Below are 20,292 nucleotides of genomic sequence, written 5' to 3'. Positions count from 1 at the left end.
TGAGTTTGTCGCTAGTTATGTTAGTATTAATTTCATTGCTTCTGTGAGTTTCCTATAAGAAATGAGAAGACAGAAGGATCCCAGATTTTCTGTGATTTACCTTGAATATATATCTTTACACAGTTAGGAGAGAAATAAATGTGTTAGTGTGTGAAAAAGCCTGAAAAAAATTATGCAAAAAAATTGTAAATAAGTAAAAGTTGCAATAGATTATTAATGACTGTATTTCAATTTTGGCCACTGCTTTTCAAGACAGAGAATTACTGGAGTAAGAAAAATGAAGTTGACATACTGCGATGCATTAACATGTATGGATTTCTGTGATTAAATAAAATGAAAAATTAAAGAGCCTTCATAATATGTTCTTTTTGTACTGTTACAAAAACAAGAATTAGATATTAATTACAATTAAAGGATGATGTTATATTGCCAGAAACTAATATGAAGTGCTGATTTATAACCCAAGTAGCCATCGTGCATAATTTATTGATATTTTTTATAATTGAGAAGAAGGATGGTTTTATGCATAGAATATTTTATATGGAATGAATTGCTAGTAGGGATATATTTTTACCAAGTAAAATGATAGTAGTCAATATGTGTATGTTTTGATTCTTGCACTGTTTTTTAACAACAGTATTTTTCAGTATATCAGTCTGGGTTCTTACATCATAAAATTATTATTGTTTTTCCTGGCTAAGTGTTTGGCTTTGAAAAATCTCATTCCATTTTTCACTCTATTGAAGATCTTCATGAAACTAAATGAGATGCTAGATCATTCTATACACCAGTAATCTCATCTGTAAGAAGATTTTCATGATCCTTTTTTGCTAAGGGATAGTTTTCAGATGCTCAGCTGGAAGATGCGAAAGAGAATAGAATAAGCTGTAGTATGTTTTTCCTTGAAATATCAAGTACAAACATTGGCAAAGGAAAATTATTGATCTATCTAACAAGGACCTGTAGTGGCAAACTTCCATGCCTGTTTATATATTTAGCAGCATCTAATGTTAGTAGCATCAAATTTCTGTCAAGATTTATATAACTGTAGCTGCACTGAGTTCCCACTTGGTATGCAGAAAACTTGTACCATAAATGTGCACTTGTACATTACTTCTGAACTCTACAATTGAGTAAATTATTACCACTGTTTGTGTAGATAATTTGTTATGATGATGACAGAACCTTCATTTGTTCCATCATCTTCCTTTACTCAAAAAGCTTGCAGCTTAGCCTGGTGCTAAATTCTTTACTTCCTTTATTCTATTACGATGGTTAGAGTACTAAGGGATTTGGTGTTATACGTTTAAAAGAAGATTTGCAAGATATTTGGGTGCCTAACTGCCATTGATTCATTTGGTGTTGGTTGCATAAATAACTTTAGGAACCCGGGCAGGAATAATTGCTTCGTACTCCTGAGTTCTTTGCTGGTCAACTGGAAATAATTTAAAGGGGCATCTTTATTTTTTTTTCTTGGAGTGAATACCTAGGACTGTGTGCAAACTGGTTTTTTCAAGGTTTCTTCATCTGTGGATAGAAAAGCACTTGTCACTTTTAAACACATTGGTTGACAGCTGCAGTAATAAAACAGTCACCAATCCCCAGTACTCTTTAGAATTTCAATGAAGTGTTCCAAATGAGGGCTGGAGGAGTGCCTTAATGCCTTAATAGATAGCCTTGTGAAACTTAAAAAAAAAAAAAAAAAAAAAAAAAAAGGAAAGTACGTGCATTTTGTAGTACAAGTAATTTTGATTTATCTTTTTAACAAACGTATTAAATCTCTGGGCTAGAGATTATCCATGTCTTGTTTGTATAGTAAAGAAGATTACTAAATGGGATCTTTATAGAATAATACAGCATGAAGATGTAAAAAAAATATAGTGTTTTTTGTTGTTCATTTTTAACAGAAGATCCTAAGACTATGTTACATACAGCAGTAACTACAGCTGATTTAGAGCAGCAGGGAGGCATTCCTGAAATGCTTCATAAAATACTTAAATAATATCTGCGCTCAAAATGTAAATATACAAAGGAGGCAGCTTGTAGAGAACCTGCAATTGTTAGCTTAGGAAGTTTATGCACATTATTTTTTCTATTCTTCAGCATAAAGACTTATTATCTCAGTACAATTCTCAATTCACATAACCTCATCTTTACATTTATATTCCCAGACTACACATAGTCCAGAAGCTTACTATAATTATGTAGGGTGACACACTTCTTTTCATGGGTTGCAAAATGAAATGCATGTCACCTGCTGGTCTGTAGGCTGTAGCAGATCTGCTAACTGTGAGAAGCCACTGCCTATGGATTGATTCACAGTGAGCTTCTCACTTTGGTGAGAGTATGCCATGTGTGAATAACACTGCAGTCTCTTGCCATGTTACATCTAAACTTGTAATCCCACTATATCTTATCTAACAATATACTGCAAAACAGTTAATGAAATGGAGAGTATGATCATCAGGGTAGTTGTTGTGGAAGATGATATTATATACTGGGAAGAATCCAGTCATTTCATTATTTCCTTTTTCTCCCCCAAGTCCAGAAGATTCTACACATGGTTTTGTATTTCTACTTCTTATTCATGGCTATATATATGTGCATGTGTATGATTTGTGTATGTATTCAAACCGGGATTCATCTACTGTATCTTCAGAAATGTGGGAATAGCTCTTTTTCCTTGCTAGTATATTAAGATTTTCCATCATGAGACATTTTTCTGCTTATCATTATAATGCCTGGCACTGCTCCTGTAATAAGTATTAATAATTTTTAATTTACACTCAGAACATAGCCCCCGCTCTTCCTACAACAGAATATTAATGTACTGATTTGGTTTTGCTTGAAATACCATACTATTTCAAGGTCTTTTTCTCAAGAGGTCCAGTGCTGATGTGGCTAGTTGTGTGCAGATACAAAGACCTATGCAATTCAGAGTGTTACCTTTCAAACAATGGCTGAAGTACTGACAGCAAAAGTTCTGCATCTGTGTGGTTTGGCTGAAAGGTGTCTGCACTCAGCTAAGAAGTTGGGAGAAGCTAGAGGAAAGATCTAGTAGCGCAACTGAAATTGAAGCCTTATTTCATTCCCTGTTCCACAGCTCCATGATAAATACCATCACCTTCACATTTTTGGCACAGCTTCTTACTACATGAGTGATAAATAAGTTGCCTAATTTAGAAAGTTGTAAAGCTCTACTGAGTACTGTCAAAATGATGATGATTACTGCAGGTGTTGTAGTCAGCTCTTTAAATGCTCAGTATACCATCTTTCTTCCCTTGCTGTTCAGAGTAGATAAGAAAAAGACACGACTGAAAACTGTAGGAGGACTGGTCACAGTTAATAGTGTCTGTGCAGACTGTTCCTCCTTGCTTCATGTATTCTATACTTGCATTAATACCCACATTTAATAGGCTGCTGTGAGATTCTTCTGTGATGATACAATGAAGAACACTGAAAGGAACAGCTGCATTTACTGGCATGCTTGATTCTAAGAAATGGTGAAAGTTTTCATTAAAATGTGTGGTAAGACATTGCTTTTGAGACTAGCATTGACTTCCTTCGTGTGTATGGCCCCTAAACTTGCCCTACTGCCTGATAAGTTTGAATGTCATGTATGCTAGAAGGCAAGTCTGAATAAAGGATATGCAAGTAGCTGACTTGGTTTACTAGTCCTGAAGATTAGGTAGGAAATAGCCAGATTATACTGCAGTCAGGAAAATAATCTGAAGTCTTGCCCAACATCCTTATGTGTTCTAAGTACAAAGCTTTGTAAGTGTATTTATTCAATTTGAAGACATTAAACAAAGAAATATTAGAACAACAATTGTATACATAAAATCACACTTCTGTTTTCCTTGCTGTTCTTCAGTAGTGCAATTGTCGATGACTCCTTGAATGACTTCTTTATATGCAGATGTGATTCAATATATTTCTGTAATGCATTAAACACGTCCGCTCATTTATCCACCATTCTTCTTTCAGTCTGCTGCTACATTACTTTAGGAAGCCTGCATTGTCACTGCATTGGCTCTGCATCGCCTTGGCAGGCCAGACTCTCGCCTGGGACGTGGGAAAGCAGTGCCTGGGGCCAGGCGCTCAGGCAGCAGGGCGGCTGGGGCCGAGGCTGCGGAATCGGCGCTTCCCCCGCAGCCCCTGCCCGTGGCCGACTTCAACTGTCCAGGGTCCTGAAGCCACCAGCGGGCTGGCCGCTCTTCTGCACACCGCGCCCGTCCTCGCACGACTCTGCTAGTGATGTGACTGACAAAGAAACATAGGTATCTCTGAAAGCTAACCCTCAAATTTCCTGTTTAATATAGAGAAAAGTTATCGACCTGCTAAGGTAAAACTTCACGTAGCTATCTAGTAATAAATCTTTAAAAAATGACAGGAGGAAAGAAAACAGTACTGCTACTGCTCTAAAATGAATTTGGTGGCTTGTTTTTATTAATCAAGCTTTCTATTTTTGTTAAATATCAGACTTTGATCTTATGAGGATTCTTTGCAGACATCATGGAAAAAAAAACTAAGGGCCAGATTGTAATTCTCCCATGACCGTGATTCAGGAGTAATTGTACTGAAGTCAAATTAAACTAATATGAAACAGATGTAAGTGGGTTCCATCAGAGATTCAGTATTATAGAGCTTGAGTTAATACTTGTTTTACATGACAGACCTTTCTGAACAAAATGCTACATTATATTATTACAGTAATAATGTGCATGGACTGTAATTTTAAAGATAGAATAAAAATGTGAGCTAACTATCCCACTTCAGTCCTTACTAGCACAATAAAGGGACTGGTGTAACAGGTGTCTGAAAGCTCGAATCTGGCTAATGAAAAATTATTGCCAGGAAAGAACTGAGGATGAAGTAGATAATTACAAAATGCAAACCAGGCACCTTCAGTTCTGGCATTTAGGGGATGGATGCTTACAATGAGGCTGGGAATATGACTGGTGCATTAGGATATGAGAGATAGGATCCATAGTGTATTCTGTTTAGTGTCATTGGCCAAAGGAATTTGCAGATTGTCTGTGGTAACTTAAACAGGTCAGATCTGTGCAGATCATGTTCTGGCAAAGGCTATTACAAAGCCTCAGACTCAGTGATTTCGTTAAAATCATTTCTACCAATAAAGACTTGCAGTTCTATGGGTTCATCTCTGCATGAATGCAAATCAAGATTTAATGATTTCTAAGAAACACCAAGTAGTAAAAGGCAATAGCAAGTTTATTTTCCTTGCACAAGATGAGGTAATCCTGATTATTAGTTAACTTTTTGATTCCCAGATACACTAAATCTTCTGAAAACCATCAGAAGAAAGTTATTCAGGTTACTCCATATCTCTATATCCTACACACAAGGCTTCCTAAGAAGTAAAAAAGCTATAAAATTTTTCTTCACTGGATCTTGTCCAAATTCATACTACTGAAGACAGAACATAAAGAACATAAAGAACAGAATGCCCTTCATTTGATTTATACTTTGGATTTCTTAGTCTTAGGGTAAATAAGAGCAGTCCTGTGGCAATAAACTGAACAAAGAACAGTCTTCAAAATCAGAAATAGCATATTTCTAGCAACCATAAACTGAATAGTTACATGCACATATGTGCATACTGCGAAGTGATGACACAAAGTCTGCAAAAGATTTCCACCTAACCATATCATATCCCTTCAGTATGTCCAAGAAATTTAACATAAAAGTTACAGATGATTTCTATCTACCAATGATTCATTTTCTACTTCCTATTTACTGGATTTAATTAGGTATAAGATATATTTATTATTCTGTTCTGCTGTGGCCTTCTTTCAGTTACACCAGAACAGCTTTTAAGTCACTCATGCCATATTATTGTTAAACAATAAAATGGAACGTAGCATTTTATTCTTCTGTCAGTGAGATTGCGTGTAATAGATAGTGTCTTGTCTGTTGTGTTGTGATGGTCACAAGTCAATCCCTACAAGACACTGATCTCAGCTAACACCAACTCTGAGGATGTAAGATCTGAAGAATTTAGGCAGACTGATTTGCTAAATTACTGTTAAAAAGTCAAGACCTGAAAAATGTTATGCAAGTACTAAAGTAGATTGATTATGCTATAGTTTTTTTTCTTGGTGGTCTCCTATTTAAATATTAAACATTACTGAATCCACTTAGCTTATAAAAGTTGACAGAGTAACAGCTTGAAGTACTATAGCTTCAAGGCACCAGTTCTGCCTATCATGAGAATTCGACATCACTGAGGGGTGAAAGGCCGTTTATTTGCATAAGATAATAGTTACGTTTCTATGCAACAGCTGTGCTGTCAGTGAAAGATGCGCTCATTGTGCCAAATCCATCTCTGGAGTAACCCCATTGATTTTAAATGAGTTACTTTGGGAATAAAGTGGCCGACTAGATAAAACTACAGGTTTGAGGTATTGAAATAATCGAGCAGGATTTCCATGATCATAACATGGTAAAAAATTGCAAAACAATTGTATGATATCATGTATTTCTGTACCTGACAGATCGCAATCGATTTACCACAAGATTTTTAAGCTGTATAGTTGGAGCCAAGAACAAAAATTGCTGTAAAGCTTACAGATACTTTTGAGGAATATGGGAACATTGGGTTGTTATAAAGACAGGGATATAGTATTGTTTCATGATTATGAACTTAGTGTTTTAATGATACCATAAGTCAAACAAATATGATGTTTCTCTAAGGTCAGTTTAATAATGTAAGGTTCTTAAGGCCACATTAAAATTACTCTGCTTTAGACAGCAAAAGACAGGATCTGTTTATTTGCAAATGCTTGGTAATGAAATTGCCTGAAGATTTCACCTCTAGACTATAGGTTCATTTCATGCTTACGTTAGCAAGTATTTCATGCTGTTGGCCATTCAGGAGCCAGTTTGAATCTGTTGAATTTGGGTGAGTTCTCAGTGGACAGATGATTACAGCATAATAACTACCTCATCAGTTAACTGTTAGTTGTTATGGCAAAAAGACAAAGTATTTCTTGGGTTAGAGTGACAGAGCTCCTAATCACAACTAAGTAATGTTTGTCTATATGTAAGTTTTTACTGGTAGTATAAAAGGAAGACACTAATAATGAACTGGAAACTGGAATACTGAAGAAATGTTATGCACATGCATAGATTTTACGTATTCATGTGTGTATATATATATTATATATATATATATGTAAAGCATTAGAAGTCCTTTAGAATGAGGGTTTCGGAAGTCTCTGAAGTCTTTCTAGGTTACTAGAATAGCAAAAAGATTTCCAGTCATGACTCAAGCAATCATGCTGCACAATTAGCGAAGCCTACTCTCAATTTTTTCCATTCAGTTTGCAGAAGTAATGTCAACAGGAATCCCAAAGCCTCTTCAGAATGCATCGTAGGGTACTTGCAAAGGAAATACCTTGTTCTTCTGGTGTCATCATTGCAATCATCTCAAATTCAAATCTGACTGAGCAGGCTCATTATAATTCTTACCGTGTTCTCCCTTGAAGCAGCCTCTCCCGCCTCCTCCTGTACGGAACAAAACAAGAGCCACGGGGTGCTCGGATTAAGAAAAGAAAAGACACCCAGCACCTCCCCCCAAGGAAAACTTGCACTACTATTTCATATAGTACCTCTAGAGTACATACTGCTTTAAAGGACTTTCATGCCACTACCAAATTAAGGTGATGGATTCAAAAATACTGGTTTTCTCTTCCTGGGTAGGGTTGAACAAAGAGTGGGAATGCAGGAGTGTGTGTTATTTACCTTCTGAATCTGGAAGTGTAAAGAGCACACCAGTCTTCACAATGAGAGTTTCCCAAGGAGAACCACACACTTCAGACAGCCTAATTTTCCACTTGGGTAAGATTTCTCTGTTTTTTCTTACAAGGTTAACTAACATCTGAGCAACAGATAGGAAAACAAGACAGAAAGTGCAATTGGGTGAAAAGAAGTATAGGGCAAAAAGCGCAGGAAGAGAAATTGTCTAAAGCACCATGGTTTTCATCTAAACTTGATTCCTGGAAATTCAGAAGGCTTTTTTGACAATAGACCTCAGGTCTGATTCTAATGTGGGTCTTTGACACATGACCCATGTAAATATGTGGATATCTCCCACAAAACCATTCCCAGTGAGTTATCTGCTTTTCACAGTTTGAAAAACAGGAGGCAGGACAGGGTTAACCTTCCACACTCTTCCTTCAACCCTGCAGATGGGCTGGGGTTTTGTTTTCCTGGCTAAAGGAGGGAAGCTGAGGCATACATTGTAACTCGAACTGAAAACTCTTCTGGTGTAAACTGTTAGCAGCCTTATTTGTATTTGAGGAAAACAGGAGCAGGAGGGAGAAGAGGATAACTGCAGATTGGGCAAGTAGTAGATGTCTGATAACGGCACAAGAGAGACCCCACCGTCCTCCACTTTTTCCAAAGCGCCTGGGGGCTTGGAAGGACACTGATACCCGTGAGCCTCCTTCCAGCCCTCCTACCTCCTCGCCGCAGCATGACCACATCTTTCAGCCCTGCCTGGACGCCAGGTGTCTATCCATGTCCCCCCAGCGGGGCAGGCAGGGCACAGGGACCAGGAGCCCCTGGTTAGTCGGGGTGCTCTCTTTAGACTGGGCTGCCGGCTTTGAGCATCCCTGCCCTTCCCCTCCCCCGGTGCTGCGGAGACTCTGGCTGCCACCGTGCTCCTGCCATGTGCTGCTGCTAGTAGCTAGCCGAGCGTGGCTGCGGCTGCCAACTCTGCCAAAGCAGCCTGCATCCTTCTGCGGGGCCAGGGATCCAGTAAGTATCGGAGGGAGCCTCTCCTCTCCCCCCTCCCCTCCCGGGGCACGCGGCGCCGCCGCCGCCTCCTCACAAAGGGATTCGCAGCCTCTTCCCACTCCCATTTTAAGGCAGTGCGGAGAGGGACTCGGTGAATTCCCTTCAAAGCTATAGGGTGGCTCCCTCCTCCTCCTCCTCCTCCTCCACCACCACCTCCTCCTATCCTTCCTGCTTCGGCTCTCCTCAGCGAGCCAGGCTGCTGCTACACCCAGCCGAGGGTGCCCAGCCTTCCCCCAGCCATGCCGCTGCGGCTCGCCCCCGCTGGCTGACCTGTTACTCTCCTAGTGCTGCGGCCGAGCTGACGTGGGCTCAGCTTGGGGTGTGTACGTGTGGGAGGTGTCCCTGGGGGTGGGCTTGGCTCGCTTCCTGAGGGCTGCCCAGCCCCGAGCCCCTTAGGTGGGCTGCAGTGGGGACCGTGCCGCCCCAGCATCTGCGAGGGATCGGGCGAGCCCAAGATCCAGCAGCAGACGCTGCCCAGCCCCGACCCCTCCGGCCCTTACTTTATTTCCACTCCCCCTCTCTGCTGGGGTGTCCGCACCCCTCCTCACCTCCCTCTGCAAACCCCACCGCCCCGCTCCCCTCCCCGCCCCTCCCCACTTTCTTTGATTTATTTGTGTATCGCTTGCCTTGGCAACGACCAGTTCCCCTCAGTCAAACAGCGCAGACTCCCTATAATTTGAAATTAATTTGTTTGACTGCAGCATTGAGACAGGAAGGTCGGGAAATTTATTTAATTCTTTTTCCTCCCTGTGCAAAAAGGAAGCGATGAAATTTCCAATCGAGACTCCAAGAAAACAGGTGAACTGGGATCCTCAAGGTTGGTGAATCTCTATTACTATCATTATTACAATAATTACAATTATTAGTATTATTCCTTCTGTCTCGTGACTCGCAGGAGACTATTTGACTCCAAATGGGAGGAGGCACTGGATGCTTGTCTGCCTCCCATGTGCTCTGTTCATTCTTCCTTGCTCAGCCCTACCAAGGCGTTAGAAATTGCTCCAAAGATGTGGGGTTGTATGGGTACGTGGTTAAAACCTCATCTGGGTGTAAGTTTTACAGTTCTGTATTTGATGTCTCCCTTTCCTTCCCTCCTTTTTCTTGAGTATTTCCATGGAAAACTTGCCTGGGATGGCTGTGATCTCTGGCTCAGAGCATTGTTTGTTTTATCTGTCGCTCCTTTGTTGTTTCTGGTCATCATTGTCTCTGCTAAATGGGTGGTACAGGAGTGGACACAGATGTGACAGCTTGCTAAGGGCTCCTCTATGGTAAACGCTGGCAAGCAACTGGAGTAAAATGCTGCAGCAATATAACCCATAATGTAGACAGTATAAAAACACACATTAAATAATGGAGCCCAAAGGGACCTTTTGACTTTTTACACTGTCCTATAAACAATTGCTCAGCCCAAGCAGATAGTTTGATTAACTCTATAGTTAGCTTTGGAGTCTGTCTTGGGGAGTGTTTGTGTGATGGTGGCAGGAGATTTACGCCAGTGCAGTGGTTTTCAAAAAAATGATCTAAGTTGTGTTTTAAAATAAACCATACTGAAATGCTCTTTTTTTTTCTTTTTCTTTTTTCTTCTTCTTCTTCTTTTTTTTTTTCTGGGCACGGGAAGAAGTTCATATGCATCCTACAGAAGAAATAACTGAAAAAATCCTACTGCAATGTATATATTGGTGTGTCATATTTCTGTGCATTGATACAGGAGCAGAGCAACTTGGAGCCATATGCTGAGGTTTGCAGTAGAGCTGCTGGCAGCTAGTTGCTGTACAGCAGTGCTTGCAGGAAGTATGAAGTGATAGCATGGGTTTTATGTATTCATCTTTATTCTGCAGGTCTGGTTATAGTGGTCTATTTGTCTGTCACTCTCTGTGACCTAATGTCTAAAAAAGAACCATTAGAAACATTTTCTCTTGGTGTAGAAAAAATACAGCAGAATAGAAATCTTTCTGCTGAGCAGATCTGTTATGCAGTTTGCATAGGATACACAATTAAGCTTTAGTTTAAGCCTTACTACATCTTTAATTAGGTGAAAGCTGAAGTCGACACATCAGCCTCCTCCACCCTCGGCTTCATAACCAGCACATGGGCAGTAACACTAACACATTTGGTTATTTCAGTGGGAGCATATTCCCTATCCTGTGATCAAAATCAGATGTGGTGAAAATTTTGTCTTCCCAGGTGCCTTTTGAATGTATTTTCTATAGCTTAATTTTACTCCATTTTATGCATTGCAAAATGCCTTTTACTGCAAGTAAGCCCTTCCCTCTCATCCCTTGACAGTGCACACAAGGAGCTGTACTGCTGATATTCTGTGTGCAGTCCCCCTGCTTGGCAAACAGCTTTACAGCATATGGATCCAACAGGTGGTTGGTCACAATTTACTAATGCGTCCAGAACCACAGAGTATTCTAACAGGTTAAGGACCTCAAACCCAGCAGGTTCCCCCTCTGTCAGGCTGATTCCCTGGTAAGGACTGCAGAATCCTATCTGTTATTTTCCTTCAGTGTATAGACTTCATTAGCCAAGCAGCAAGGTTGTTAACGCATAGCCAGGAAGGAAGCAAGAAATGTTAATTTCTAATTCTCTGTGGGACTCAGGAAATAGATAAAAATCAGTTGAATAGAAAAACGTGAATTGATAAGGAAAAATTGTCTAGGGTCCAATCAATACAGGAGTAGTTTGACGTTACATATGTGGTCTCTTCTCTGCAGGTACAAGGTTAGAAGAATGTTACGTTTTGGATACTACTTTCTTAGGTCAACATTTAAAAATCTGTCAGTGAAAGGATACAAAGAGTCCTCAGTATTAAAAGCAGAACTTGTGTCCAGTGAACATTCACACTCCAGTAGTAGGCTCATTGCAGTGTGTTTTGTGTGATAGTGCTCTGTTCTAGTCAGACAGAGAACATGCAGTTTCCACATTTCTGTCTAGCGTAAATTGTGCTGACTTGTGCTAACACTACTTGAAATATTTCAACCAATGTTTCTGGCAAGCAAGCTAACATTCTGAGGATGAAAGTGAGAGCTAAGGCATCTCAAAGATGTTTAAGTCAGTTCACTCAAGGCAAAATTTGTGGATTATCTGTCTGTCTGTCTATCTATCTATCTATTCTGAAAACATTTCTAAAGCCCACAGCCCTTGTTGTGAAGATATGATGGGCTTGAGACTGATGATATTGCTGGTTTTTTATTCCAGGTCAGGATGATATATGCTGAAAGGAATTAACGCTCAAACTCTTTAATGGTGACTGTACTTTATATATTTAGATAAATAAATAGAATTTGCTAGTTGACTTCATCTCACATAAACCTGTTATTCTCACTTCACATCAGTGAAGATTAATATATCATAGAAATACTTTGTGGATGGAGCAAGTTTAAAGGAATGGACTTAACGTAAGAGCTCATGTTACAGATAGCTAATTGGACTGATTTCTAGACTGTTAGACTGGAATAAATAAGGCATGGTGGTGATTGAACTGTACATACTTTTAACCTATTGTGTAGTATCTTTACTTGTCACGGCTACAGAAATTACTTCTGCAGACCCTCTAACTGGTGAGTATATTTTCTAGATAAACCAATTATTTCATGAACCTGGGAGTAAGGTTTGGGTTCCCTTAGGGAAGTTCCCTCCTATCCTAGGCACTATATAACTCCATTCTTTATCAAATGTCATCCCAAAAGTCATTAGGATTTGTTCCTAACATTCCAATATGAACACTGTCCTAGAATCTCACAACAGAATGTACATACTGTTCATACACATTGAGTGAGTTGGTGAACAGAAGAGCATAATCCCAAACAGGCTCTTGCAGAAGAAATGCATTTTTTCACAGAGCTGGACAGATAGTAGGGATACAGGATCTCATACTACGTATCCTCATATTTGAGGTGGAAAAAAAAAGAAAAAAGAAAAAAAGAAAAAAAGTCCTCCTATTTGTCTTACTGTCCAAGAATCAGCTTGGATTTATACTATCAAAGGGTATTTAATTTGCCTGTCATTGATTTTTGCTTCTCTTGTTTGGTGCAGTTTAGGCAATGCAATCCTCACAGTAATTAGTAGATTAGATTTTTAGTTTCATATGTCACACAAATTCTCATCTAAACATTTTGAAATGTAAGACTGCACTTAGAGCAGCATACAGGGACTCTAACTCTTGTAATTGTTCTTCTCTTCCTTCATCTCCCACCCTCCTCTTGCTGTTCATTACACAGTCCTGTTGTCCATACTTAAGTTGGCTTACAAAGTCTTTCCATATATATTTTTAAGCATCCCTCATTCTGACTGGAACATCTGGGTATTACAGGAATCTCATTTTTTTCTTCTAATTATCAGCTTAAAATTGCTGCTTTTTCCTAGAAGAGGATAGATGTGACCCTTTCCAATATGCTCAGAAATTATCTCCAAGCATGAATGTCTTGCAGAATGATGGTTTGATGTTTTTTCCAAGGTGATGATGTTAGTAGGCAGAAAATGGAGTTCAATCTTGATCCATCATTTGTGCCTCGAGGTTTTTTGTTGGTTTTTTTTTTTTTTTTTTTTTTTTTTTGTACCATCATTGCAGTGATATGGATTATCAAAGCCCTGTGAATTTTCAGCTAGATGTTTATCTCAACATTGACCTTTTGGAACTCTGAAGTTTTGGTACAAGCTCAGTGTCTTTTTGCAAACGCATCTTTTATGTAAGGTAGCTCTCCCAGTTTGAAACCCTAAAATCATGCTATTATTATCATCCTTACATTTTGTGTAGTGGTCTGTGGGGAGTTCAAGCTGTGATTGAGAGTCTGGAGTTTTTCTGATTCTGCCACTGAGTTATTGTTTAACTTTCAGTAAGTCACTTACCCTTTCTTTCCCTCCTTTCTTCTCTGACTGTGAAATGGAAATATTAATATTTGTCTACTGCACAAGGGTGTTGTGAAATATAATTAACTTGTTTAGAGCAATCTAAGACTTGCTATTGAAAGCAGATCACATGTATTGCAATCAGTGCTAAAACAATTAGGAGGGAGAAAAACAGCCTGTCTTTATACATCGATCACATCACTTATGAAATAAGGTTATCTCTGCACTCTACAACTAGAGGAAACTAGCATTACTTCCACATCTCTGCAGACATTGAAGGCTCAATTGAGTTTCCCATTAGATGTATAAAGAGCCATTTGATAGTCCCCAGCTGCTTCTCCAGATGGACACAAGTCTTCCACAGGTCCTTCCGTGGGATTTTCCCTTTCACCTGAGACACCTGAAGAGGAACTGGACACCTGCATTTGGAGCTGAGTCTGTGCAGATAGCAGTATTGGATCATCCCCTAATGGCTTTTGGAAGAACTCTTCAGTGTTGACTACTCAGTATAAAATTAAACTGGCTGCATAATGTTACAAACTGTTCCAGTTTCTGCTTTTTCTGCCATTTAATATCAGAAACCTATGCAAAAAGCAAACTGTTATAAAGACATAAATGAGTAGAATGAGGAATCTCATTTCTGTCCTCTCTTTTCAAGAATATATATGAAAATGTGTTTAATATCAAGAAGTGCGGCTGTGGACTAGACAACTTAATATCCTTCTGCGCTAATAAGACAGTTTTAGTAGCTCAGTGTAAGAAGACATTGCTATGTAAAGCTGTGATGTACAAAAACATAGCTCTGTTCCCAACAAATGAAGGCAGGATACTGAAGACGTGCTGCTTGCATCACAAAATCATATTGGTTTTGAGTTGTCTTGGAACTGGAAGAAGTAAGGATGCAGAAAGGTCAAATTATTAATAAAAAGGAAGTAAAAGATTGGGCAACAGCTTTCTTATAGTAGTAGCAGTAAGAAAGACTGAACAATAGTCAAGGTAAGAAAGATGGAAAGTAAAGCATTATTATAATGCCATCTATACTGTGAGGAAAAGGAAATGAACAGAGCACTATGATGTTGTAAGCCTAGGTCAAGGATAGCAGTAGAATTGTTAGCAGCTGGAGAAGTTAGAACAGAGTTATAATTTCAGTGAAGAATACCAGTGCTATTTTTACAACATTGTACAAAAGTAATCGATTAATAGGCTTTTGGGCTGAAAATTCCCTTGGGCAGGTCTTGAAAATTGATGCTATCTGAAGTGATGGAGTTTGCTTTTGGGAGAAAAATATATGATATCTGTTGTAATTGGGTAGCTTTTGGTTTAGCTTTTGTCGTGTCTATGGATTTATCTAGCTAGTGTATCAACTATGTCAACTTCAGACAGAAGAGTGCATATATATTTTGATATAAGTCTTATTCTCATGATTTAAATCAGAGATAGGGTTTTACTCCTCCAGTACAAGCAACATGAGATTCTTCACTTTAAAGTCACAGAACTTTGTTGTCCCCATGAATTAAAAGTGAAAATGTGCCTGGAAGAGAGAAGAAAAACAAGCAAATAAACAAAAAAACCCCATATATATTAGAGATGAAAATGTGCTCTAAGGTGAACACTGACATTAAAAATAACCTGCCATTCAGTTCTCACCAGTTAATCCAATGAGATCAAACTGCAAATGAGAACAAAACCCATCATATACTCAATTCTTTTTGGTCCACTGTTTTTTTTTTGTTTGTTTGTTTGTTTTTGATCTTTTTTTTTTTTCTAGGCTGCTTTTACAGTTACAGTTAAATATCAATTCAGATTATTTAAATAAACTGATGCTTGAAAAGTGAACCATGATGATTCTCTTACAACGTTAATGAAACATGTTTTAGGGGATATTTTCTTGGTCTGAGAATGCTGAAACTAAGAATTCAGATTTCATCTTTAACTGCTAAAAAAAAATTCCCTTACTATTATAAATGTTATTGCTGACAAAGGTTTTGAGCAGTGTACCAAATACATGTATCAATATGTATTAGTCAGGTGTTCCCAAATACAAGATTAAGATTAAGATTTTGAAGTTACAGTACAAATTTTGGCTTGGTTAAATCCTAGTTTGAGGGGTGGAAATGAAAGCCAGTAGTGAGATAGATTCTCTTATCAAAATTTGTATAGACAGTAAACAATTTAACTACTAAGGAGTAACACAAGTTAACATCTCAAAAATCATCTTATTAAACAATGCAAGTTATTTTGGCATTGCTATCCTACAGAATCACCACAGTGTTTCAAGCGTCAGGCTTTGAGTATCTAGATTTGTTATAGCCATATGTTCATATCTCAGCAGGACTGACTCATCTTTTCTTTCTGAGAAGAAAGAAACAGCATGTTAGTGACTTTACTGGATGAGTGTTTTGGATTTTGCACCACTTTTGCACTTGCACCACTGAGATTCTTAAGATTCAGCATTATACGTTGTTAAAGGCTACTTGCATTATTCCTCTGTTACTCAGTGCTGTCATATAATAGTATAGGCATGATTTGAAAATAGCAAATACACACTGACAGATTGTCCAATGTTTTTAATACTTTCACATTTAGTATTTCATTTTAAAGAAAAAAAAAGAATCTAGTTATGAAGGTGAAAAAAAATCAAAGAAAGAATGACAAAAGAAATGGTGCTGCAGAAACTCCCAGGTGATATGAAGGAAGTGGCTCACATTTCAGAGACGTTTCTCTGGGTTAACTCAAATCCATCGCTGGTTTCTTAAATGTTAAGACTGCTAATAGGAGTTTTAAGAGAGGCCTTGAGTAGCAACATTTGCAATAGGCAAAGAAACAACTCCAGAGCTACCTCTTTGTGGTGCCAGAGCCACCATAATAATTATCTTCTTTGAAAAGAAGAGTTCATTACTCATTTACAATAATATGCTGACACATAACTTGGATTTCTCATTGCCAACAGACACTATTTTTTGATTCTGTTTTCTGAAAATAAATATCTGCTGCCATTTAATGGACAGTAAGGCAACTGGAACATTTACATAGGATAGGTATGTACGCTAATGGGTCAAAGGGACACCTCTGTCTTCCTAGAGCAGCAGCTTAAGGTGAGATAAAATGCCCTGGGACTCCACAATAGGTACTAGGTAAATATGAGTGAGCAACTGAGTTATGTCGTTTGGGTGTGACTTATTTTGAACATAAAACATCTAAATATAGGTAGATATTCAAATGAAATGCAGAAGAATTTGAGTGAAAGGACCTGCTATGGTCAGAGGAAATATAGCCATATATGGAGAACTTTCAGGAGGTGTCTGGTTTAAAAATGAGCAGAATAACTCTCTGGGATGCACTCTCTAATAGGGGCACATCTGTATTGACTCTAACGACTTATATTCCAAGATAGAAAAAATGAAAGAGTTGATGAGTTGTTTGTGTTTGTATTTTGAACTTTAGCCCAAATGGCTTTGGGTACCTCCTCACTAGAAGAATTTAGAGGACACCATTCTTTCCTGGTAGATTCATTCTCAAATTGCCTGGGCTTTGGGGTCATGAGGGGTTATACAGTCATTCCTCATGCATCTCTGCCAGAAACTGTAAATTACTATTCTGAGCTTGGCATTATTAGTGGTGATTTCATTTGTTACTACCAGCTCTGAGTACAGAATGAGGTCATATTCACCTATTATTACATTGTACAGGCATACTTTTCTTAAATGAAGCTTGATTTGGAGCAAGACTGACTAAGGGGACACAGCTGTCTCCTTCTTAAGTTTGATATCCAAATGCATGTAGCTGTGTGTCAGTGATGCAGTATGACAACACTGCAAAGCACTATTAGATTCTAGAAATCATAGCATATTAGCAGATACCATAGTTCAAATTGCAACTGTGTTTCTATACTCAGAATAGAAGTTGAGCATGAGACAAGAAAAGTCTCACATAATTTGTCTGTTGTACCAGTCTCCTTATCTATAATATCCTAAATTGTATAACATATAATAGCTCTGAAGCCAGCTTTGTGTGGCCAGAATCAGCATAGTGTTGACCTGGAGCTCTATATGCCCAACTGGTGGCACTGTTCATCTGTTCTGCTTGTGATTTGCTGCTAGGTGCAGGATAATGATTCTGGAGGCACCATGACCTACTTTTGCTTACCTGAACTCTCTGACTCAGTTACTTTCTAATAATTGTTCTGTGAGCATTCTGATTGCAGCATCTTTACCAATGCAATTTAACACACCAAAAGTGGAAATTAAAATTGTGTACATTTTAAAGAATCTAGAATAAGAGAAAATAAAAATGTCTGTGCTGAAGAAGTGCATTTCAAACAGCAACTGCCTCTCGCTTGTGAAATGTCTTTTCTGCACAAAGTCATTTTGTGATATCTAGCTTATATGTATTCTTTCTCCTGTTTTTAAAGCACAGTAATGCCTTCATTCATTTCAACTAAGACTCATTTACTGTGTACAGGAATTTAGCACTAACCTGTACAGAACCTCAGTATATACAAATAGTGTATCTCCAGTGAACTAAAAAATAGCCCAACGGATGTGCTTCTTACAAGATTTCCGACCATTACCACATGATGAATAATCCAATTCTATTCCCATTGCCCAGAAAAATTGAGAAATCATCATTTAATTGAAGCAATGAATCATTACTCAATTTTGTTAGAATTCACAGTATTTTTCTATGAATTCCCCAGGCTGGGGAAAGCACCAGCAGACTGATGCAGTTCTTGTTTTTACAGAGGAGCGTCAGTGTGAGCTTTCTAGGTCTGGTCAGTACTGTGCTGATACATAAAGGATGAGTCAAGAAATCTCTGAAGGTGCTCACACTACTCTCATCGTGTCTGTGTTTTTCTGATCTTGTCTATATGTGAAAGATCTGTTCCTTTTCTGTCAGCATAAGAGAGTCCTGCAGCAAATGCACTGCCCTGGCTAAATGATGTATTGGTATCTTACATTTCCAGCTTATAGTTGTATCTGGTGCCACTACAATTCCTTTTTGCATGACTGTGAGGCAGCAAAGAGATTCCTTCACTCCACTGCTATGCCATGCCACTAGCAGACAGCTGTCATCAATCACATTTCAAATATAGATTAGGTAGTTTCCTTCACAGGACAGAATGGAGCAATGGAGCTTTATTTTGTCTTTTGTGTCCACTACTTGTTTCTTTTCCTACCAGGTTTCTATAGGTAAGAATGTTCTTTATACACATCTTCTTATGCTAAACTATTAGAAGATAAAGGTTTCCGTCACTGGTTGATCTGGCCATGAGACCATTTGCTGGATATCTTGTGTGAAATACTGAGACAGGATATTTGGAAAATTCTAGTCCAGCTTCTGCAGTGATAGGACACCAACTAAAACCCTGAATCTACATCATTGTATGAATGCTTGGAAATAGAAAACCTTGAAATCTTGTTGTGGGATATCCTGAGTCTTCCTAAATGTTGCTGGAATTCTGGAACGCTTCCTGGAGAAAAAGATTTAATTGACTTATTTTACCCAATGGCATGGCATGATGCAATGACTTTTTTTTTTTTTAATTAGTCTTTAAAAGGAAGATTGTGGATAAGGAGCAGCATCACTGCTTCAATGAGTCTGTTGTTCCTGCAGATGAATTCTGCAGAGAACCAGCAAGCAGCTGCTTATTCATTGATGCTTGTATTTGAGGCTTGTGATATACTGACAAGAAAGAAGATTTTCTAAATATTGCCTAATAAGACAAAAAAGTGGTGTACTCATCCCTTCTGACAGGAACTCTTTTTCACAAAGTCATCACTATGCCCTAAGATATTGAGCCAAAAGCACTTGCTTCCGATTTGACTCTTGACAGAGCAAATCTGAATGGACTAGTGCTCTCAGTTTTAGCAAGAACAGGAAATATCAGTCTAATGCTAGGGAAAGAGATTTTAGCAATGATCTATTAGTTTTAGCTTTATTTCAGAAAACAAAAGGTGAGGATTTTTTTGGATTTCTCTGTATTCAGTTTCTCTAAAAATAGCCTCACAAGCCTGATGATAGTAGCACTGCTGCCAGTGAGTGTGTTGGAACAAACACGGTCACCGGTCTTGAAGCAGAGGGATTCCCTATTTGGGACTTGCCCCTGCCAATCACTTCTAACCTCCCCTCAACTCTTTCTACTCCTCAGCACAGTGCTCTTCTACTCCATTTTCCATTTCCCAGTATGTAAAGTACCTTGCCAGGGAGCTCACTGATGCATCCCATCACTTGTGGCTTGGCGCCTTGCTCTGCCTCAAGTGTTAGAGGCAATGGAGAGGGCAGCTGAGAGCAGAGCTGCGGGAAGAGGAACTACGCAGCAAGATGCAGGTATGCTGCTTCCTATGCTGCCAGCAGGACTGTAGAGAAATGAGAGACAAGAACAGATGTGTGTATTTGGAGGAGGGCAGTGTGGAAGAGAGGTCAGGGAAGAGAAAGCAAAGCAGGGGAAACAAAATTCGAACCCTCCAGCAGTGTGCAATCTCACTCCAGCACAAGACAAATCTCTCTCAAGTGCTCATCTGGACTTGGCAGCTCTGTAAGTAGTGCTACGAATGGTGTCAATAGCAGTGCATCTTCATGTTAATGCCAATAAATGTTAGATAGGAACCCCCTGAGGAT

The 20,292-nt window shown here is 38.8% G+C and overlaps 1 protein-coding gene across 1 annotated transcript in view; it reads left to right on the top strand.

Moving 5' to 3' along the window:
* The first annotated feature begins 8,658 nt into the window (after window positions 1–8,658).
* Window positions 8,659–20,292, top strand: part of KCNK10 (potassium two pore domain channel subfamily K member 10) — a 56,720-nt gene continuing 45,086 nt past the window's right edge. The window contains exons 1-2 of the mRNA XM_031593123.2: window positions 8,659–8,784; window positions 9,583–9,640. Of these exons, the coding sequence (XP_031448983.2) occupies window positions 9,589–9,640 (52 nt within the window). The 5' untranslated portion in view covers window positions 8,659–8,784; window positions 9,583–9,588. The remainder of the gene's footprint in view (window positions 8,785–9,582; window positions 9,641–20,292) is intronic.

Source organism: Phasianus colchicus, chromosome 5 (genome assembly GCF_987193195.1).
Source record: "Phasianus colchicus chromosome 5, bPhaCol1.hap1.1, whole genome shotgun sequence".
In the NCBI taxonomy this organism is placed as follows: Eukaryota; Metazoa; Chordata; class Aves; order Galliformes; family Phasianidae; genus Phasianus; species Phasianus colchicus.
The sequence above is the reverse complement of the archived record's forward strand: the minus strand, read 5'-3'. Positions and strand labels throughout refer to the sequence as shown.